The 15496-nt window shown below is 41.0% G+C and overlaps 1 protein-coding gene across 4 annotated transcripts in view; it reads right to left on the reverse strand.

Annotated features, from left to right (window-relative positions):
• Positions 1-15496, reverse strand: part of FRMD4A (FERM domain containing 4A) — a 1911200-nt gene that overhangs the window by 209423 nt on the left and 1686281 nt on the right. For all 4 annotated transcript variants that reach the window (XM_044087941.1, XM_044087942.1, XM_044087944.1 and 1 more), the window contains exon 16: positions 8937-9059. In XM_044087941.1, the coding sequence (XP_043943876.1) occupies positions 8937-9059 (123 nt within the window). The remainder of the gene's footprint in view (positions 1-8936; positions 9060-15496) is intronic.

Here is a 15496-nt window from a genome sequence, read left to right on the forward strand (position 1 = left end):
CTGAAGATACTGTTTGAAGCTCCATACTGTTTGCTTCTTTTCTAAGTAGTTTGCAGATACAAAATCCCTACTCTGTGCTTTTGCATTAATTCACATTCTATCCTGGGAATTCTTACTGTCTATGAAATACAAAATGTCCTCTGCGTGTTTGAAAACACAGACAGTTTCAAGAAGAGGCGTACTAATGGGAGTCCGGAGGGTGTGATCCTCCCCAGGTGAGAACATTAAAGGGGTGCAGCCATGCTTTTAAAAAGCTTTTCATGTTTAAAATGCAAAAAGATTAAACACTAGCGTTGCCTCCTTTAAGGGCATTGCTCTTTAAGAATGCTCTGTCTATGCATCCCTGTGTGTGCTGACACACATGTCTGTTGTACACTCCTCTTCGGCTTTCCGCCATTCTGCTCAGAATTTAAATACAAGTGTGTGCATTAGTGAGTGTGTGCATGCATGTGAGTGAGTGAGCTAGCTAGCATACCTCTCAACTCTGGTCTGGACAATGCCCAAAAGAATGTGGGGACAAAAGCCCAAAAAAAGGGACAGATTTGAAATACTGGTCTTATAAAGTTATAACACTGCTAAAATAAGATTTGTGTTAGCATGCATTTTCTGAACATCATTAAGTCTGAAACTCAAATGTAGGTAATTATTTAGAAACTTCAATCCTCAGTGATTTACCAGAAAACCACAACTATTGTGAGGAACAGACCAAAAAAAGTGAGGCAAAAATCTGGACATTTTGGACAATTGAGAGCTACGCAGGTTACTAGATTTTCACAGGGTTAAATTCTGTACCTTGGTTACAGGAAACACCAGTCCGAATCCTTTACACCAACTATGAAACTAATAACAAGAGTTTTGGTGTATTTTCAAGGAATTCAGTTTCAGTGCATTTACAAGGAATTGCAACCTGTGCATTTCCAAGAAACTGAGAACATCAAGGGAAGAGAGGTTTACTGTTGCTCATGCAATGTCTGTTGTAATTGTACATCTGTTTTTAGAAGACGGTCATAGCACAACAGGTAGTATACTTGCTTTTGATGCCAAAGGCTGTGGGTTCTACTGCCTTTGGATTGCTGATAACTGTGTTATACTTTGCTGGGCAGGGGGAGGGGTGCTGCAGTCCCGAGTATGCCCATCTTTAGACGAGATTACTAGTAATTATGAACTTGTTGCCAGGTTGCCGTCCATTCCCTATTGCATTACCAGCTTACCAAATTTTTTTTTTACTGCAACATAGGCAATTTATTGTTCAAGGGCAGCAGGCATGAATTTGTAGATAAAACACTGAAATATAAAGTTGAATGCTAGCAGCAACTTCGTCATTAGTTACAGATCTATTTAATGTATAATTATTTACATGACTTTTACTTCTGCAGAGATTGTGTATCCATCCATCATCAATCCCTTTTTCCCATTTTGTGCATGGGGTCGGTGTGTCACTTTCAACAGTGACAATCATCTCGAGCCAATGTTTAAACATCTGGCTAGCCCTGCCGCAGTAGTTCATCTGTACCACTAACCTGCACACACACTCGCACCTACGGCCAATTTAAAGTGTCCAATCCACCTACTGCATGTCTTGGTAATGTGGGAGGAAACCAGAGCACCCGGAGGAAACCCACATGACTGCAGAGAGGAATGCAGACTCCGCATAGAAGGCATCCCAGCCAAGAATCAAATCATAGAATCTTCTGCTGTGAGGCAACAATGGTAACCGCTGCACCACCGCTGCCATCCATATTGACTGGTACTGGTGGATGTAATCCAAAAAATACACTCAGGAGGCAGTCACTGGAAACAAACTCCAACTTTTAATGGTTCTCCTGGTACCTCGGCAAACAGCCTTGAAGGAATAACATAAGCCACCAGCCATTCCCATTTTATGTCAAACTGCTCCAATTAAACAATCATCTCATCGCTAGCTCCTAGACCTACTTCCAGAGTGGAGCAGTCGGGCAACCCCTCAGGGGTGTTGCGTGGGTTGGTCCAAGAAGGGTTCTCTGGATTCAAAGTTCCGTGGGCCCCCTCTGCCTTTAGGGCGGCGTCCACCTTGCCGCGGAAGGGCTGGGAGTCTGGAGCGGGACGGGACTGTTGCGACTTCCAGAACCACATCTTCTTCTGACCCTTTTGGTTCTTGGAGAAGGACCTCTGGGTAGCGGAGAAGCGGACTCTGATGGCAGACAACGTCTTCCCATCCTTTTCGCTCTGGACCAAGGTATCTCGCACGGTTTTGCCGAAAAGGGCAGAACCATCGAAAGGGGCATTAGTGAAAGACACCTTAAAGGGTTCCGCTAAATCACAGCGACAGAACCAGGCCTGACGTCTCTTAACGAGGCCCACTCCGCTGGCTCTAGTGGCTCCTTCCGTGGCATGGGATAGTAGCCGCATAGAGGTGTTAGATATGGATCGTAGAGTGGCCATCCGGGTGGAGTGCAATTGCTTGTCCGCTGACATGGACTCGGGGGGGGGGGGGGGGGGCGACGCAGCGTACTCTTTGATAAGGTCCCGCTGCAGTCGAAGCACATGTGCCAAGTAGTTCAGAGACCTCACAGAGAAGGTAGCCGAACTAAACACCTGCTTCCCTAGGCGGTCCATCGACTGAGACTCCTTGCTCGGGGGATGAACCGAGGGACTCCCCTGAGCTAGTTCCCTCTTGGTGGCCGCCGCCACCAACATGGCATCTACAGGGGGACCCTTACTCCAGTGGGACTTGTCAGAGGGTAGCCTAAGAATCTTGTCCGGGCGCTTGGGGACTGGCTCCACAGTGTCCAGCTCCTTCCACGCCCTGGTAGTAATCAAGTCTAACAGGGTGTCGGCCGGAGGGGACACCCAAGAGCCTGCTTCAAACGCCTCCAGGAACATGGATTCGTCCGAGGTAGGCTTTGGGGTAGACCACCCCCCCCCTATTCTAAGCATCTCCATGATGTCACCAAATGGGACATCTTCGGGGGTTGATCTTGGGGAGCCTTCCCCTTCCTCCAAATCAGTGTCCTCAGTCAAGGATTCGGGGGAGTTCAGGTGCCTCCTTTTGCATCTTTGCTTGTGAGGAACCTCCTTGAGGGGGCTGTCCGAGGAGGTCTCACCAGCCATGTCTTGTTCCAATGGAAATACCTGGGACGTCAAAGCAGGCTGTCCCTGGGGCTGGGTGATGGAAGTCGGACCCAACAGAGGAGGAGTGCAGGGTGGAGTCGTGGCAAGGGCCGGGGACCTGGATTGTCTCGACAGGGCCCTCTCCACCACGTCGAATGCCGAGGGAGAGCTGCTCTCTCTGGGATCCGAAAGCAGACCCTTGCTCGGATCCGATGGATGGATCGGGGCCGGTGCTGAAGCGATCGGATCCAATGGACCAGTATGCTCCGACCTGGATGGAGCCGAAGGTATACCGATACCCCCGGATCCGAAGCTCAGCCCTCGGCTCCGAGAGCTTGGATCTGAAGAAGAAAATGGACCCGACAAACTCGAGGGAAGTGTTGGCGCCGAAGTACCCAAGACTATCGGTGCCAACACACCCCCGGCTCCAAGGCTGCCCGGCTCCGAAGACTCCGAACCCGGGAAATGTGACGGAGAAGGAGCTATCGGGGCAAAGAAGGGGGTCGAGCTCCCCCCCAGAGGGGGGGGGGGGGAGGCAGGAGCACTCCCATCTGCAGTAGGGCCTGGAGGAATCTTCTCATCACCCGGTCCAAATCTGCATCCGTGAGACTTCGGGTCGATCTCGACGAGGCCACCGAGGTGGGGCGGGAGTGTCGCCTCGATGACCTCGAAGGAGATCGGGTCTCCTCCACCTCAGGACCCAGTGAAAAGCACGGGGACCGAATCCGAGAAGGAGGAGACCCAGAATGCTGGAGGGAGAAAACCGCTTAGCCGGGGGGGCCAAAGCAGAGGCCTCGGCCTGCCGATTGTGGTGTTTCTCACTCCTTTTTTCTTTCCTAGACTCCCTCTCCTCCGGGCCAAAGGCAGGAGGTTGAGTCCCAGCTGGGGGGAGGGAAGCAGGAGTGGCAGCCCCCGCAGCAGGAGCCACAGGAGGACCGGAGGTAGAAGCCGAGTCCGGGGGCAGAAGACCCGCCAGAATCAGCTTAGACCTCCGGTCCTTGAGTGCCCTGGGGTTGAACGCCGCACAAATGGTACAACCAGAAGACAGGTGCTCAACCCCAAGGCACAACACACACAGAGTGTGGCCATCCGCTGGGGACAGCTTATAGCCACACTCGGTGCACTTAGAAAAAATCAGCTTTGGGGCCTCAGACATATTAACTAAAAGGTAAAACCACACACACACACACACACACACACACACACACACACACACACACACACACACACACACACACACACCCCTGACGGAATCATGAAGGAAGGGGGAGGTTAAATATGAAAAATATAAAATAAACTAAGAGAGTTTTTAAAATTAGAAAAGGGACCTGAACACACTCACACCAAAAGTTTAAGAAAAGGTTAAATTTTTTCTCACAAAAGTGATGAAACGCCTGGAACTCGGGATCAAGCTGCTGAAGTAAACCGCGGCAAACTAGATCTGAGGTCAGTCAGGGTTGGCAGGGGATTATGGGTAGGGGAGGATCCGATTCCCATAGGTTGCTGCACAAATGAAGTTAACTACTTCAGATCACTGGTTATTTTTTTTTCTACCTAAATGTTTTTATTAAAATTTTTTAAATAAATAACAGAAATTTAACATACACAATATATGAATTAATTAGATGATTAAACAAACAAAACAATGAATACGGAATATCAAAAAAAATAACAAAAGCAACTATTTACAAAGGTGCAAGAACTGTGGTTATCTTTAAAATTAACAGCAGACTTCTAGTTGTACAGCAGTACAATGCAGTACAGAGTTTTGCAGTGGGAAAAGGTGTTTTTTTTTTGTTTGTTTAATTGAACCTGGTGAATTGGATTAATCAGCAAGTGAATCAGCCAGAGGACATTGTGGACTACTGGACTGAAGGTAAGCATTTTGTTTAATGGAATATAACCAGATTTTCTTTCTGATTTTTGGAAAGGGGAGGGGGTTGGTGGCTAGGCTAGTGTGTGAATGTGTTTGCATTTGTCTAAATATTTTAAAGTTTAGCATCTGTGTGTGTATATTCACACATTTGTTTAAATATTTTGAAAATGGATATCCAAGTTTTTTTTTATTATTATAATGTACTCTTCTGCCCTCTTTTTCTTTTGGTTGGGTGGGGGGGGGGGTAGGTAGCTGAGCTGCGGCTTAAAGTAACTTGCCCTTTCATTTGCTCAGCTTCATTTACACCACTAAGCCTGGCAAATTAATATTTCTGCTAATAAATTTGTATATTTTTATCCTTTTTTGTCGGGGTGTTGTGGGGGAATTGTCAGCTGTGCTGTGGATGAATGTAACTTGTCCTTTTCACTTGGTCGGTTTAAATTCCACCCTTAAGGTGCATTTGTATGAATAAATCTGAATATCTATGCTTTCTTTAAGGGGGGGGGGTGGGCCTTAACTCTGTCCTTTTCATATAATTTTAAAGGCTGGCTAGTGTGCGCACCTTAAAGTTTGGTATTAAGGGATGGTTAGCGGCCATTTGTGAAAAATAAATTGGAATATTTATGTTTTTTTTCTTGGGAGGGGGTAAGCTAGTTGTGTTGTTGATGAAATAACTGGTACTCGGTTTAAAGGTGGCCATTAATGGCTAGTGTGCATTCGTATGAAATAAAATGGAATATTGTATGAAACGTATTTGAAACATTCCCCAATTTTAATATGTTTGGTAGGCAAGCAACTCTCATATTGTTTGCTGAGTTTGTAGTCTGCCTTTACATGACTAGTGTGCATTTGCATGAAATATGCTGCAGTCTTTACGCTCTCTCTCTGGGTGCTGTACTTGTAAAACCAAGTTGAGACTGTTCAACATTTTGCAGAATGTCCCTATGTTTGCTTGTGTTTGAGCTGTTCCTAATAGAATTTGGAGTCAACTGTCCACATAAGTTACCAAATCCAGAACTACTGGGTCAGCTCTTAGGGGTATGTTTTCAATGTCATACTCAACTTTACAAAGGAGATGATAATAAATTTTTGACATCTATCTTTAGTTCATGACTCTGACACTAGTTATTTGTTTGGGATAAGACTTTCTGCAGAACAGTCTTTTGGGGAATTGATCACTGGTTCTTGCTTGCTCCTTTCTGGCTATCATTTCATTTCATTTCATCATTATTACTAAAAGCAATTGTCACCGAGGATGAGGTGGTAGAAAAAAATTCTCTGCGGATTGGGGAGGGTGTCAAATATACTATATACACCACTGGTTGCAAGTCCTCCTTTAGACTTCAAATTGATAGTGATTGTTGATCTGCCACAAATCTAGTACACAGACACACAGTATAAACCCAAATTAAACACAAAGCCATTAGAACACCAAACTAAGACAGACTGCATGAAGTATCCCAAAACATAAGACAACAAATGATTAATTCTACTTTACATCATTAGTGTTGCAGTACAAAGGTAAACAAAGAAGACTGAAACAACTAAAATGTCAAATGTGGCAACAAATTAAAAGGGATGAACCCATTTTTGGCGCAAAACAAACATTCCAGCTAAAAACTGACTGGTTACATTAGAAAATACAAGTTACAAGGCAGACTGGAGTGTGGGCAGGGATGCCCAAATAAAACTGGTGCCGAAGGTTGCATAAACTTCATTCACCTCACCCCCTCCCAAAAGCTCTGCACGTAGCAAGCTTATTACTTTCTGTTTGAAATAGTGTTACCTGAAGATGCTAATCCTTTTAAGAAAATGAGTCAGTTAATTATTTCATGCTTTCCTTTCTGTTTAAGCCACAAAGTGGCATGATAACTTTTCTCTAAATGCTATTGTATCCAAATATCTATGACCCTTTCAAAAATTATAATACACCGTCTAGAATATTTTTCCTTTCTAGTATATTCCTGCATGAAAGAAAAAAAACTCTTCCAAGCATTCAATCATTTTTTCCTGTTCTACCCTTTTTAAATACTATTAAATTATTACTTAAGATGTAGGCAAACATATTTCGACTTACATAAATTATACATCACATATGTACTTTTTTATGACTATCATCTGTCTAACATTACATAAACTGCTCATTTCCTGCCTTCCCTTAAACCTCACCTTTTCCTCCTGAACATTACTCTGCATGTATTGGTCTCACAATTTCCATTCACGTCTCTGTAATTTGCTCCTTCCTTTTTCTAACCCAGTATTTATGACAGAATACTCTGTAGGGAATTTTTAAAAAGCTGCCAGCTCATTATACTTTTTGTTCCCAGTTACCGCTTAATTCCCTATCACATCTCCAAAATCTGCCATATATCTGAGGAAAAATTAGTTGGGGTTTGTTTAGGATATAAAATACATATGCAAATAATTCTAAGCAAAAATCCTAAACTGTCTAGAGTTTGTTGCATGCTTAGGATCATAGGAAGTTACTAGGCTACTGGCCATGAGGCCTTTCCAAGCCGAGTCAAAGTTCTGGGCCCATGTTTCCAAGGTCAGTACCTATCCTCCCCGTCAAACAGGGACATAGAAAATATACTCCTAGAATACCACCTATTATCCATCCAGTCATCCAGGTTATGCTTGAACAGGGCCAGAGAAGTACTCTGCTTAACATGGAGAGGGAGCCTATTCCACAAATGAGGGATTCTCTGGGACACACATCTGTCCCACCAGCAGGTCCTATTAATATCACAGGCTAAGTTTAGGTCCCGAGTGTGTGTGACACGTGTGGTGTTTGATTTGTGGATATGCAGCATTTCCAGTAGGGCGGGTCTGAGATGGCTTTAAATGCCAGACAGAGGTCCCCTCTGAGCAGTCTATATGAGACCGAGTATAGGAGGAGTCATAAGTATGTCCTTGCATTGTTCCCTTGTAAATTGCTTATCTGATCTCCCTTGCCAATCGTTTCTAACCTCCTCTGATTGATTCTTATAAATATCCTGCAATATTTTATATGCCCTACTAATCTATCCCTTTTTAACAGCAACTTCAGGTCTAGACTCCAGTAAAATCTCCACCAGACTTTGGATTCCCCTATCCCTTTCTCTCTGCCTACACTGATATCAATCCCTGATAGGGAAGGCAGTCTTTACCCTGAATTTCAAATGTCTTCTTGGCCTCATCCCACTCTATTACTTTTACCTCGCTAGTTATTTGCTCTCAATACATTGGTTCCTTTGCTAGTTTTCTCCAGTAAATTCCACCCCTCTCTTGCCTATTCTCTGTACCCCTACTTGCAGTCATCCTTATTGGCAAAATCTCCTTTCTCCATTCTTGTGTTGACATAGTTCTTAGAACACTTTCGGCTACTTTATGAATACAATACTCTGTATGGCAGTTGCTATTCTTATTAAGAATCTGCACCCAAAATTGCACTCTCTCCCTGTTTCTACCCTCAAGTACAGAATCACTCAAGTCTAGACAAGAAAGTGTAACCATTCTACTTCACATAACCCATTTTTCAGTTGTCTTTTGAAACATCAAGGCCTCCTCCCTTGATTTGACCATCAGTCTGGCAGTGTTAACTCCAATCCACTCATTTTCTCTGTCTTGTACCTTAATTGTTACAACAGTTGTATTATATCCACTCATACAAAGATCATTGTCCTTCTCCACACCCTGACAACTTTCATGTTTACTTGCATCATATTTTGAGCATTCTCTTACATAAACTGCTACATCCCGTCTATTTCTCCCTATCCTATTATTCCTAACAAAGTATATCTTAGCTCTTTAATATTCTACCCTTTCTTATCATTAGCTCATATTTCTGAAACACCAGCAATGTTTACCCTTACTGTGTGTATTACTGCTTGCAATTCATTTTCTTTTCCAAGCTCCTTGTACTATGCAATGTAACTTGCCAGGCACACTTAGAAATTCATAAGTAATACTAAATACTGCGAGTCCTCACCTCTCCCTTGAGTAAGAGTTTTTGCTCATCCAGTTTAAAGGAAGTACCTATTCTTCTTCTCACAGTAGGCGGCTGCTCTCCAGGGTCTAAGGGATACTCCTTTGGCAGTTTTCCTGTCAGCTCCTGAGAAAACAAAGAACAACCATTTTATTTCTTTGAGAAAGTGTAAGTGTATACTGCTCTTAATCTTAGCCTTTGAACAGCTTTCAAGTGTTTTACAGTTCTGCTGACACAAGAAATAAATGTTTTCTTTACTGGTGTTAGAAACAGCTCAGTACTGGTACAGCTCCAACAATTTCTGCCCACAACTACATTTTAATGTATGTAAGGAAACCTACAATCACAATTTCTTATGCTAAGCCATCAAAATCAAAAGGAATTCAAGCAGTGTGCATTACTACATACTCAGAACACTAGTCACTGCAAAAAATTTACATTTTTACTAAAGCATTCATTTTTGCAGTGAATGACAGTTTAATGATTGTTTTGCTATGTTCCCTTCATCCCTTTTTGTAGAAGATCTAATGGTGTACAGCACTGAAGCACAACTCCACTCTGAAGTGCCATGTCTCTTTCACCTCTTCACATGAACAGTTTATCAACCAGCTCCCCTAAAGAGTTTAGGGACAGCACAGTCACCATCTGCAGTCACCATCTGCAGTACAGACACCATTCACATTTCTGCAATGTATAAATTATGGAAGGCAGACAGAATACTATGCTTTAAATTGTCTACATTTGTTAAGGAAATCAGTAACAATATATTCAGACTACACAAACACACCTGCTAAATATCTGACAGACAAACATACAATGGGGGCATCCATGACACATACACAAATGCAAAACAGATATGAGACAGTCTTAACACTTGGTATTGTAATGAATGGAACTTAAGTAAATAAAACTAAATAGTTCCACATAATTACAAATATCATGCACCTAAGATTTTATGAATGATTACATTTGTTCTTATATATTTTCAAGTGCATCATGAAAACACAGACAAACATAATGCTCCTTACATATAATGGCCTGAGTACCTAATGTTTTCTGGACTTTCACTGTATGAATGTCAAATGCTTTCTGTGCATCTGAAGAGATCACATTCATTTGCTGATTTGGTCCGTGTCACAGCATCTCTATTTTTTATTTTAAACTATATTGCGACAGAATGCATCAGAAATATGATTTTGCATTTCAGCTGCTCTGTTCACTTGTGTATCAACTAGACAGAAACTTTCTGTGCGTGATCCATGAGATAGGAAATATGGTGTACATGGTGCAGAGAATTTGAATCAGTAGACACTGTGTCATATAAAGATAGCACAGTATCCAGAAACACAGTTAAGATGAATGGCCTCAGTCTAACAAGCCACTCAGCTGTTTATATATATATATATATATATATATATATATATATATATATATATATATATATATATATATACACACACACACACACACACACACACACACACACACACACACACACACACACACACATTTATACAGATTTGCTTTGGCTAACTGGTACAGAACTCTGGATCCCAAAGGCTCAGCCCAGGAGTACTGTCCGGTTAAGTGACTTGCTCACAGTTATGTAAATTAGGCTGATGGAATCAAATCAAGGACCACAGAAAAGCCACTTGTTAATCGCTTAGAACCTTAATCCTTGTACAAACTTCCCAGACAAAAAAAAAGCAGAGAAAGTAGTAAGATGCTTTAAACCAACAGATGTTGCTGTCTGCATGGGTTTGGATAGGGAACAAAATGTGATGGACATAACCCCCATTTTGGGCATTATAGGACCTATCTAGAAGCAAGCTCTACGCAGCTGTTAATGTCTTCTGCTCCACCATGTCTGCTGCAGTTTTTGACTGGAAGTTTAATTCAAACATAGCTCCTGTGCTGCACTCTAATGAAGAACAAAGGTTGCACAGTTTGCGCAACTAACAAGCAAATGATTCAGAAGACATAAAAGTGCACTTACTCTCTTGACAGTACACTGATGAGAAACTGGTATGAAGTACTGATACTGAACAAGTACACCATCCACATCTGTGCTGCACTGAGAGGTGAAAGATCAAAAGCTAAGGTGATGGGGAGGCATCTCAAGGCAGGGTGCAAAAATAGCAGTCTGTGCAATCACAATAACAATGCACTGCAAACAATACATCTGCTAACGAATACAGTAGGAAAGGACAAAGACTGCCCACAGCTTGGATACACAGTGCAGACTGCTTATCTTAGACTAGGGGCACATCTATCCAGGAGGACAATGTACAGACATGATAGATTCTGCACTGATGTGAATGGGTAAGCCCAGGTCAACTAGTTTGTTTGTGTCTTTCGGCTTTTCCCAGTTAGGGGTCGCCACAGCGGAACTCCGGTCCACTAATGATTGGCAGTTGATTTTTACGTACCGGCTTGCCAGGCCTGACACACAACCTTCAATGACGGTACGTCAATTCACGCATGTCTCCAAGCAGAAGACGCTCTAGCTGAGAATTGAACCAGACAGTGTCTTACTGTGAGGCAACAACGCTACCGCAGCACCGCCCAGGTCAACTAGTGCATTGCAAAAAATGTGAAGATTTACTGCAATACACACAGAAAGATATGGTGTGCTACTAAAAAATATACTGGTTATTATTGCACATCAATTTGAAAAAATGGACCGAGTACTGAGTTCACTCTGTTAACGACACAAAGTACCAAAATGTAAAATAAAGAGGTTACAGAGCTCCATGACAGATTTACCTTTTATTAAACAAAAAGAAGTAAGCACTTTCCCAATCAATCCAGATCGCTTCTTCAGACTGTATTACAATGTCAGGCTAACTAACACTTTTCCTTCAACAAAAAGTCTTTAAAAAGGCAGCTATGTTACAAACCACATAATATTATACATGAGGTTACATCACAGAGGAAAGGTACTTAACCCCTGTAGAAAATGTACAGCATGCAGATACATTTTTTCTTGTACTACTTTTTTTCATCCAGTTAATAAATTCAGAACAGAAGCAAATATATATGCAGATTGTAGAACTAATAACATAGTATACTTCAGTTTTTGTCAGATATGTAAAGCATATTATATACGTAAAACAAATAGGATGTTAAAAGAACGAACTTTAGAACATACTAGAGACATTGCTACAGGTAAAGAAATTAATGCTCTAGCCAAACATATTCAAAAAGAAGGCAAAGATCATAACTTTAAATTTTTTGTGCTTGAGGTAGTTAAGGAAGGCTTAAGAGGAGGTGATATAAAAATAGAATGGAAGAATCTGAACAAAAGTGGATAATAAAACTGAATGCTGATAAACATCCAGGTATAAATGATGCAGTATCACTTAAACCCTTCCTAAAGGCTCGACATCTGAAGCATTAAACAGATGCTGATGCCTTTGTATGAATTTATTTAAATATATCCATGCTTTATTTATTATGCAGTATGTTGCCCTTGCCCCAAGGTCTATATATTTTTCCAAGTTGAATTCAAGTATACACTAAATTATTTAATTTTTGTCTGTCAAGATGGTCAAGACTTTGCTAGAATGTTTTATTACAATAATATGAATATACATGCACTTTATAGGCAAGCTTTATTAATTTTTCATAAACATGCATCTAATGTTATATATTTTCTACATATATATATATATTTTTTTTATATGTTTTTTATATTTTTATGTATGACACTATATATTTTGTTTTCATACGTACAAGATTAAGATAGAACCTAATACAATGTAATGCTAAAGGTTAAACAAGAAGAGTTGTTTTTAAAAACTTTTACTGAAAGGAATTTTATGTTAATTATTTATATACCTTTAATAAGGTAATTGTGATTAATTAACTGCAATGTGCTAACAGTTAAAGCTTTAAAATGCTTGGTTAGTTAGCCTGACATTGTAATACAGTCTGAAGAAGCGATCTGGGTAGATCGCGAAAGCGCTTGCTTCTTTTTGTTTAATAAAAGGTAAATATGTCGTGGAACTCTGTAACCTCTTTATTTTACATTTTTATTATTGCACATGGTGCACATTCTAATATGCTAACGTGTATATACCTTGCTCTCCTTTCATATGCTACCGTAGTGAATATCTAAGCCATAACACAGATCTCAATATATGCATTCCTGTTGCCTATATGTGTCAGAAGAACCTCCTTTCCATATCATCACTTCATAGAATTTTTTGCAAGTTATATATCTGCAGGAACATCCATGTCAGATTCAGCAACACTCTTGTGTGAAGATGGCTAGGGGAAGTTGGGTTAGGAAGGGTTGTCCACAAAGGTCAGTATATGTACAGGTTGTGATAAGCTTTATACAGCTGGCTGTGTCATTAGTCATAAAGCTCTCCATATCTAGCAGACTTGCTCCACTGTGCTCCTGTTCTGGTATACACATAAGAGTGCTACCACTCATGAAGTAATGTGGTGTTGCTCATCTTATTCCCTCTGCGGACGATTTGGTCCCAACTGTATGAATGCCTGCAGAAGGTGCTACAACAGCTCAGAGATACTACTGGTGGTTCTGCACACATATACCATATGATCTGTAGCTCTCATTTCCATATACAGGCCTAAAGACAGCAAACTGCTGTGCTGGATGCTGATGCTGCAATGGATTTCTGCAGTGCAGAAGAATCTGCTTCCTACATACTTAAAGGCATACTATAACAGAAACAGGAACTAAGACTTTTCCAGGCATTTGGGACTGGTGCCTTGGTTGGAAGATTTTCTATCTGCAACTTTAAACATATCTAGTGTCAGACTACACCCCAAAGCTACTGTAATGTTATACAAATCATAGTTGGTTTTCCGGATGGGCAGCAGTCTGACATCCACGACTGTTAGTAGTTACTGCAGACTCAGTAGTGAGATCCTTTTTGGGTCTTCATGACCACCACCTCAGCCTCTGTGAACTGCATATCATGCCTTATATATGCTCAAGTCTTTAGTAAAATGATGTACTGCTTGCTCCATGTCTCATTACAACACACATATTTAAGTCTTGCTAGGATGCAGTCTCTTGGTGTATTACTGATACTGTATAACCACTGTAAACCTCCATCACACCTACAATATCTATGAATGCCACAGCTCATCTTTTGCTTTACTACCACTGCTGTCTGGTCTACTTTCAGTAACAGGGTCATTTTTAAACTGATAACTCTTGCTTTACTTCTACAGTTTTGCATGGAATATTTGTTGTACATTTTTCATGTTTTACCCACATCTTCCAGCTGTTGCAATATTCTACTGTGGAGTGGTGAAAAGGAATGTTTTTATCCACTGGTGCACTTAATGGTTTTGAAGGAGCTCAGGAAGATTGCACTGTAACTTCCAATGGACAAAGCCTAAGCCTTTTGAAATGTGTGAGCATAATTTGATTCTGTCAAACAAATGTTCATATCTCTGTAACCTTAGTGGTTATGAAAGAAGTATAAATGCACAGCCTTCAGCACAAACTTTTTATAGTGGTAGTATTCTTTAGGTTCTCAGTCAAACCGAATTTTATAAGTCATAATAAACACAGTAACAATTATGTTTGTAATATTTTGTAAACAACTTATGATATCTCAGCAACCACTCAAGTTACACACACACACTGCCAGCAGCGGATCTATATCACATCGTCGAATTTGTATAAGCTCGAACGATGTAATATCGAACCCAAAAGTCCGAAACTGCACAATAACGAACACACAGAACTGCAACTTTTTTCCCAGGGAAAAAAACACTCTTCCCTAACAAAAAAAAAAAACAAAAAACAAACTAAAATTAAAGTGGGGGACTTGTGCCCCCCATGTCCCCCTACTTAAATATACGAACTCTGAGATCGCACCACAGTGGAGGAAATAGCAAAGCCCCAAAAATGGCCCACCGATTTCTTTCCCTGGGAAAAAAAAATCGATATGCCGTGGCTTCGCTATTTTTGTGTTTTGGTCTTTTGGGTTCGATACTAACCATCAGCAGCATTTTATTCACCTAGCTGAGTGCTTTCATATGAGGCTAAGGAGTTCTGTCTGTGTTACTTTGTTGTTGAGATAGTTACAAAAATGTGAAAAGTATATCTATATAAATTAATACCATAAAAACAACAGTTAATATCTCTTTACCTGCACTAAACAGAGGTCAAATATTAATGCATTAATTAATTAATTAATATTAATTAATTAATATTGAGTTTGCATTGAGTAAGCTTTAAGATGAAATCTTTTACAACCTTGTACATAGCATAGTTTTGGAATTACTGATGCAAAAATGAACAAGCAACACTTGACGCCTAGAGGTGTCAGTAGGAGTTAAATGCAAATGCACCTGGAGGCGTCACTCGGCTGTAATGAGTTAACAGCCTCTGAGAAGATTTAATCCCGTGCCTTCATTACAAATGTAGGTGTAGTTGCCACAAAGCAAGCATTAAGTGTCACTTTCAATCTTAATCATATAGAAGCCTACTTTTTTCTGCTGTTTCTGTTGGTTTATCTATATTCAGTTGAGTTACAACAAAAGTTGTGCTTTTCTGAATATTTAGCTCCAAAAAG

This window comes from Protopterus annectens, chromosome 11.part0 (genome assembly GCF_019279795.1).
Source record: "Protopterus annectens isolate FY-2018-M chromosome 11.part0, PAN1.0, whole genome shotgun sequence".
Classification (NCBI taxonomy): domain Eukaryota; kingdom Metazoa; phylum Chordata; order Ceratodontiformes; family Protopteridae; genus Protopterus; species Protopterus annectens.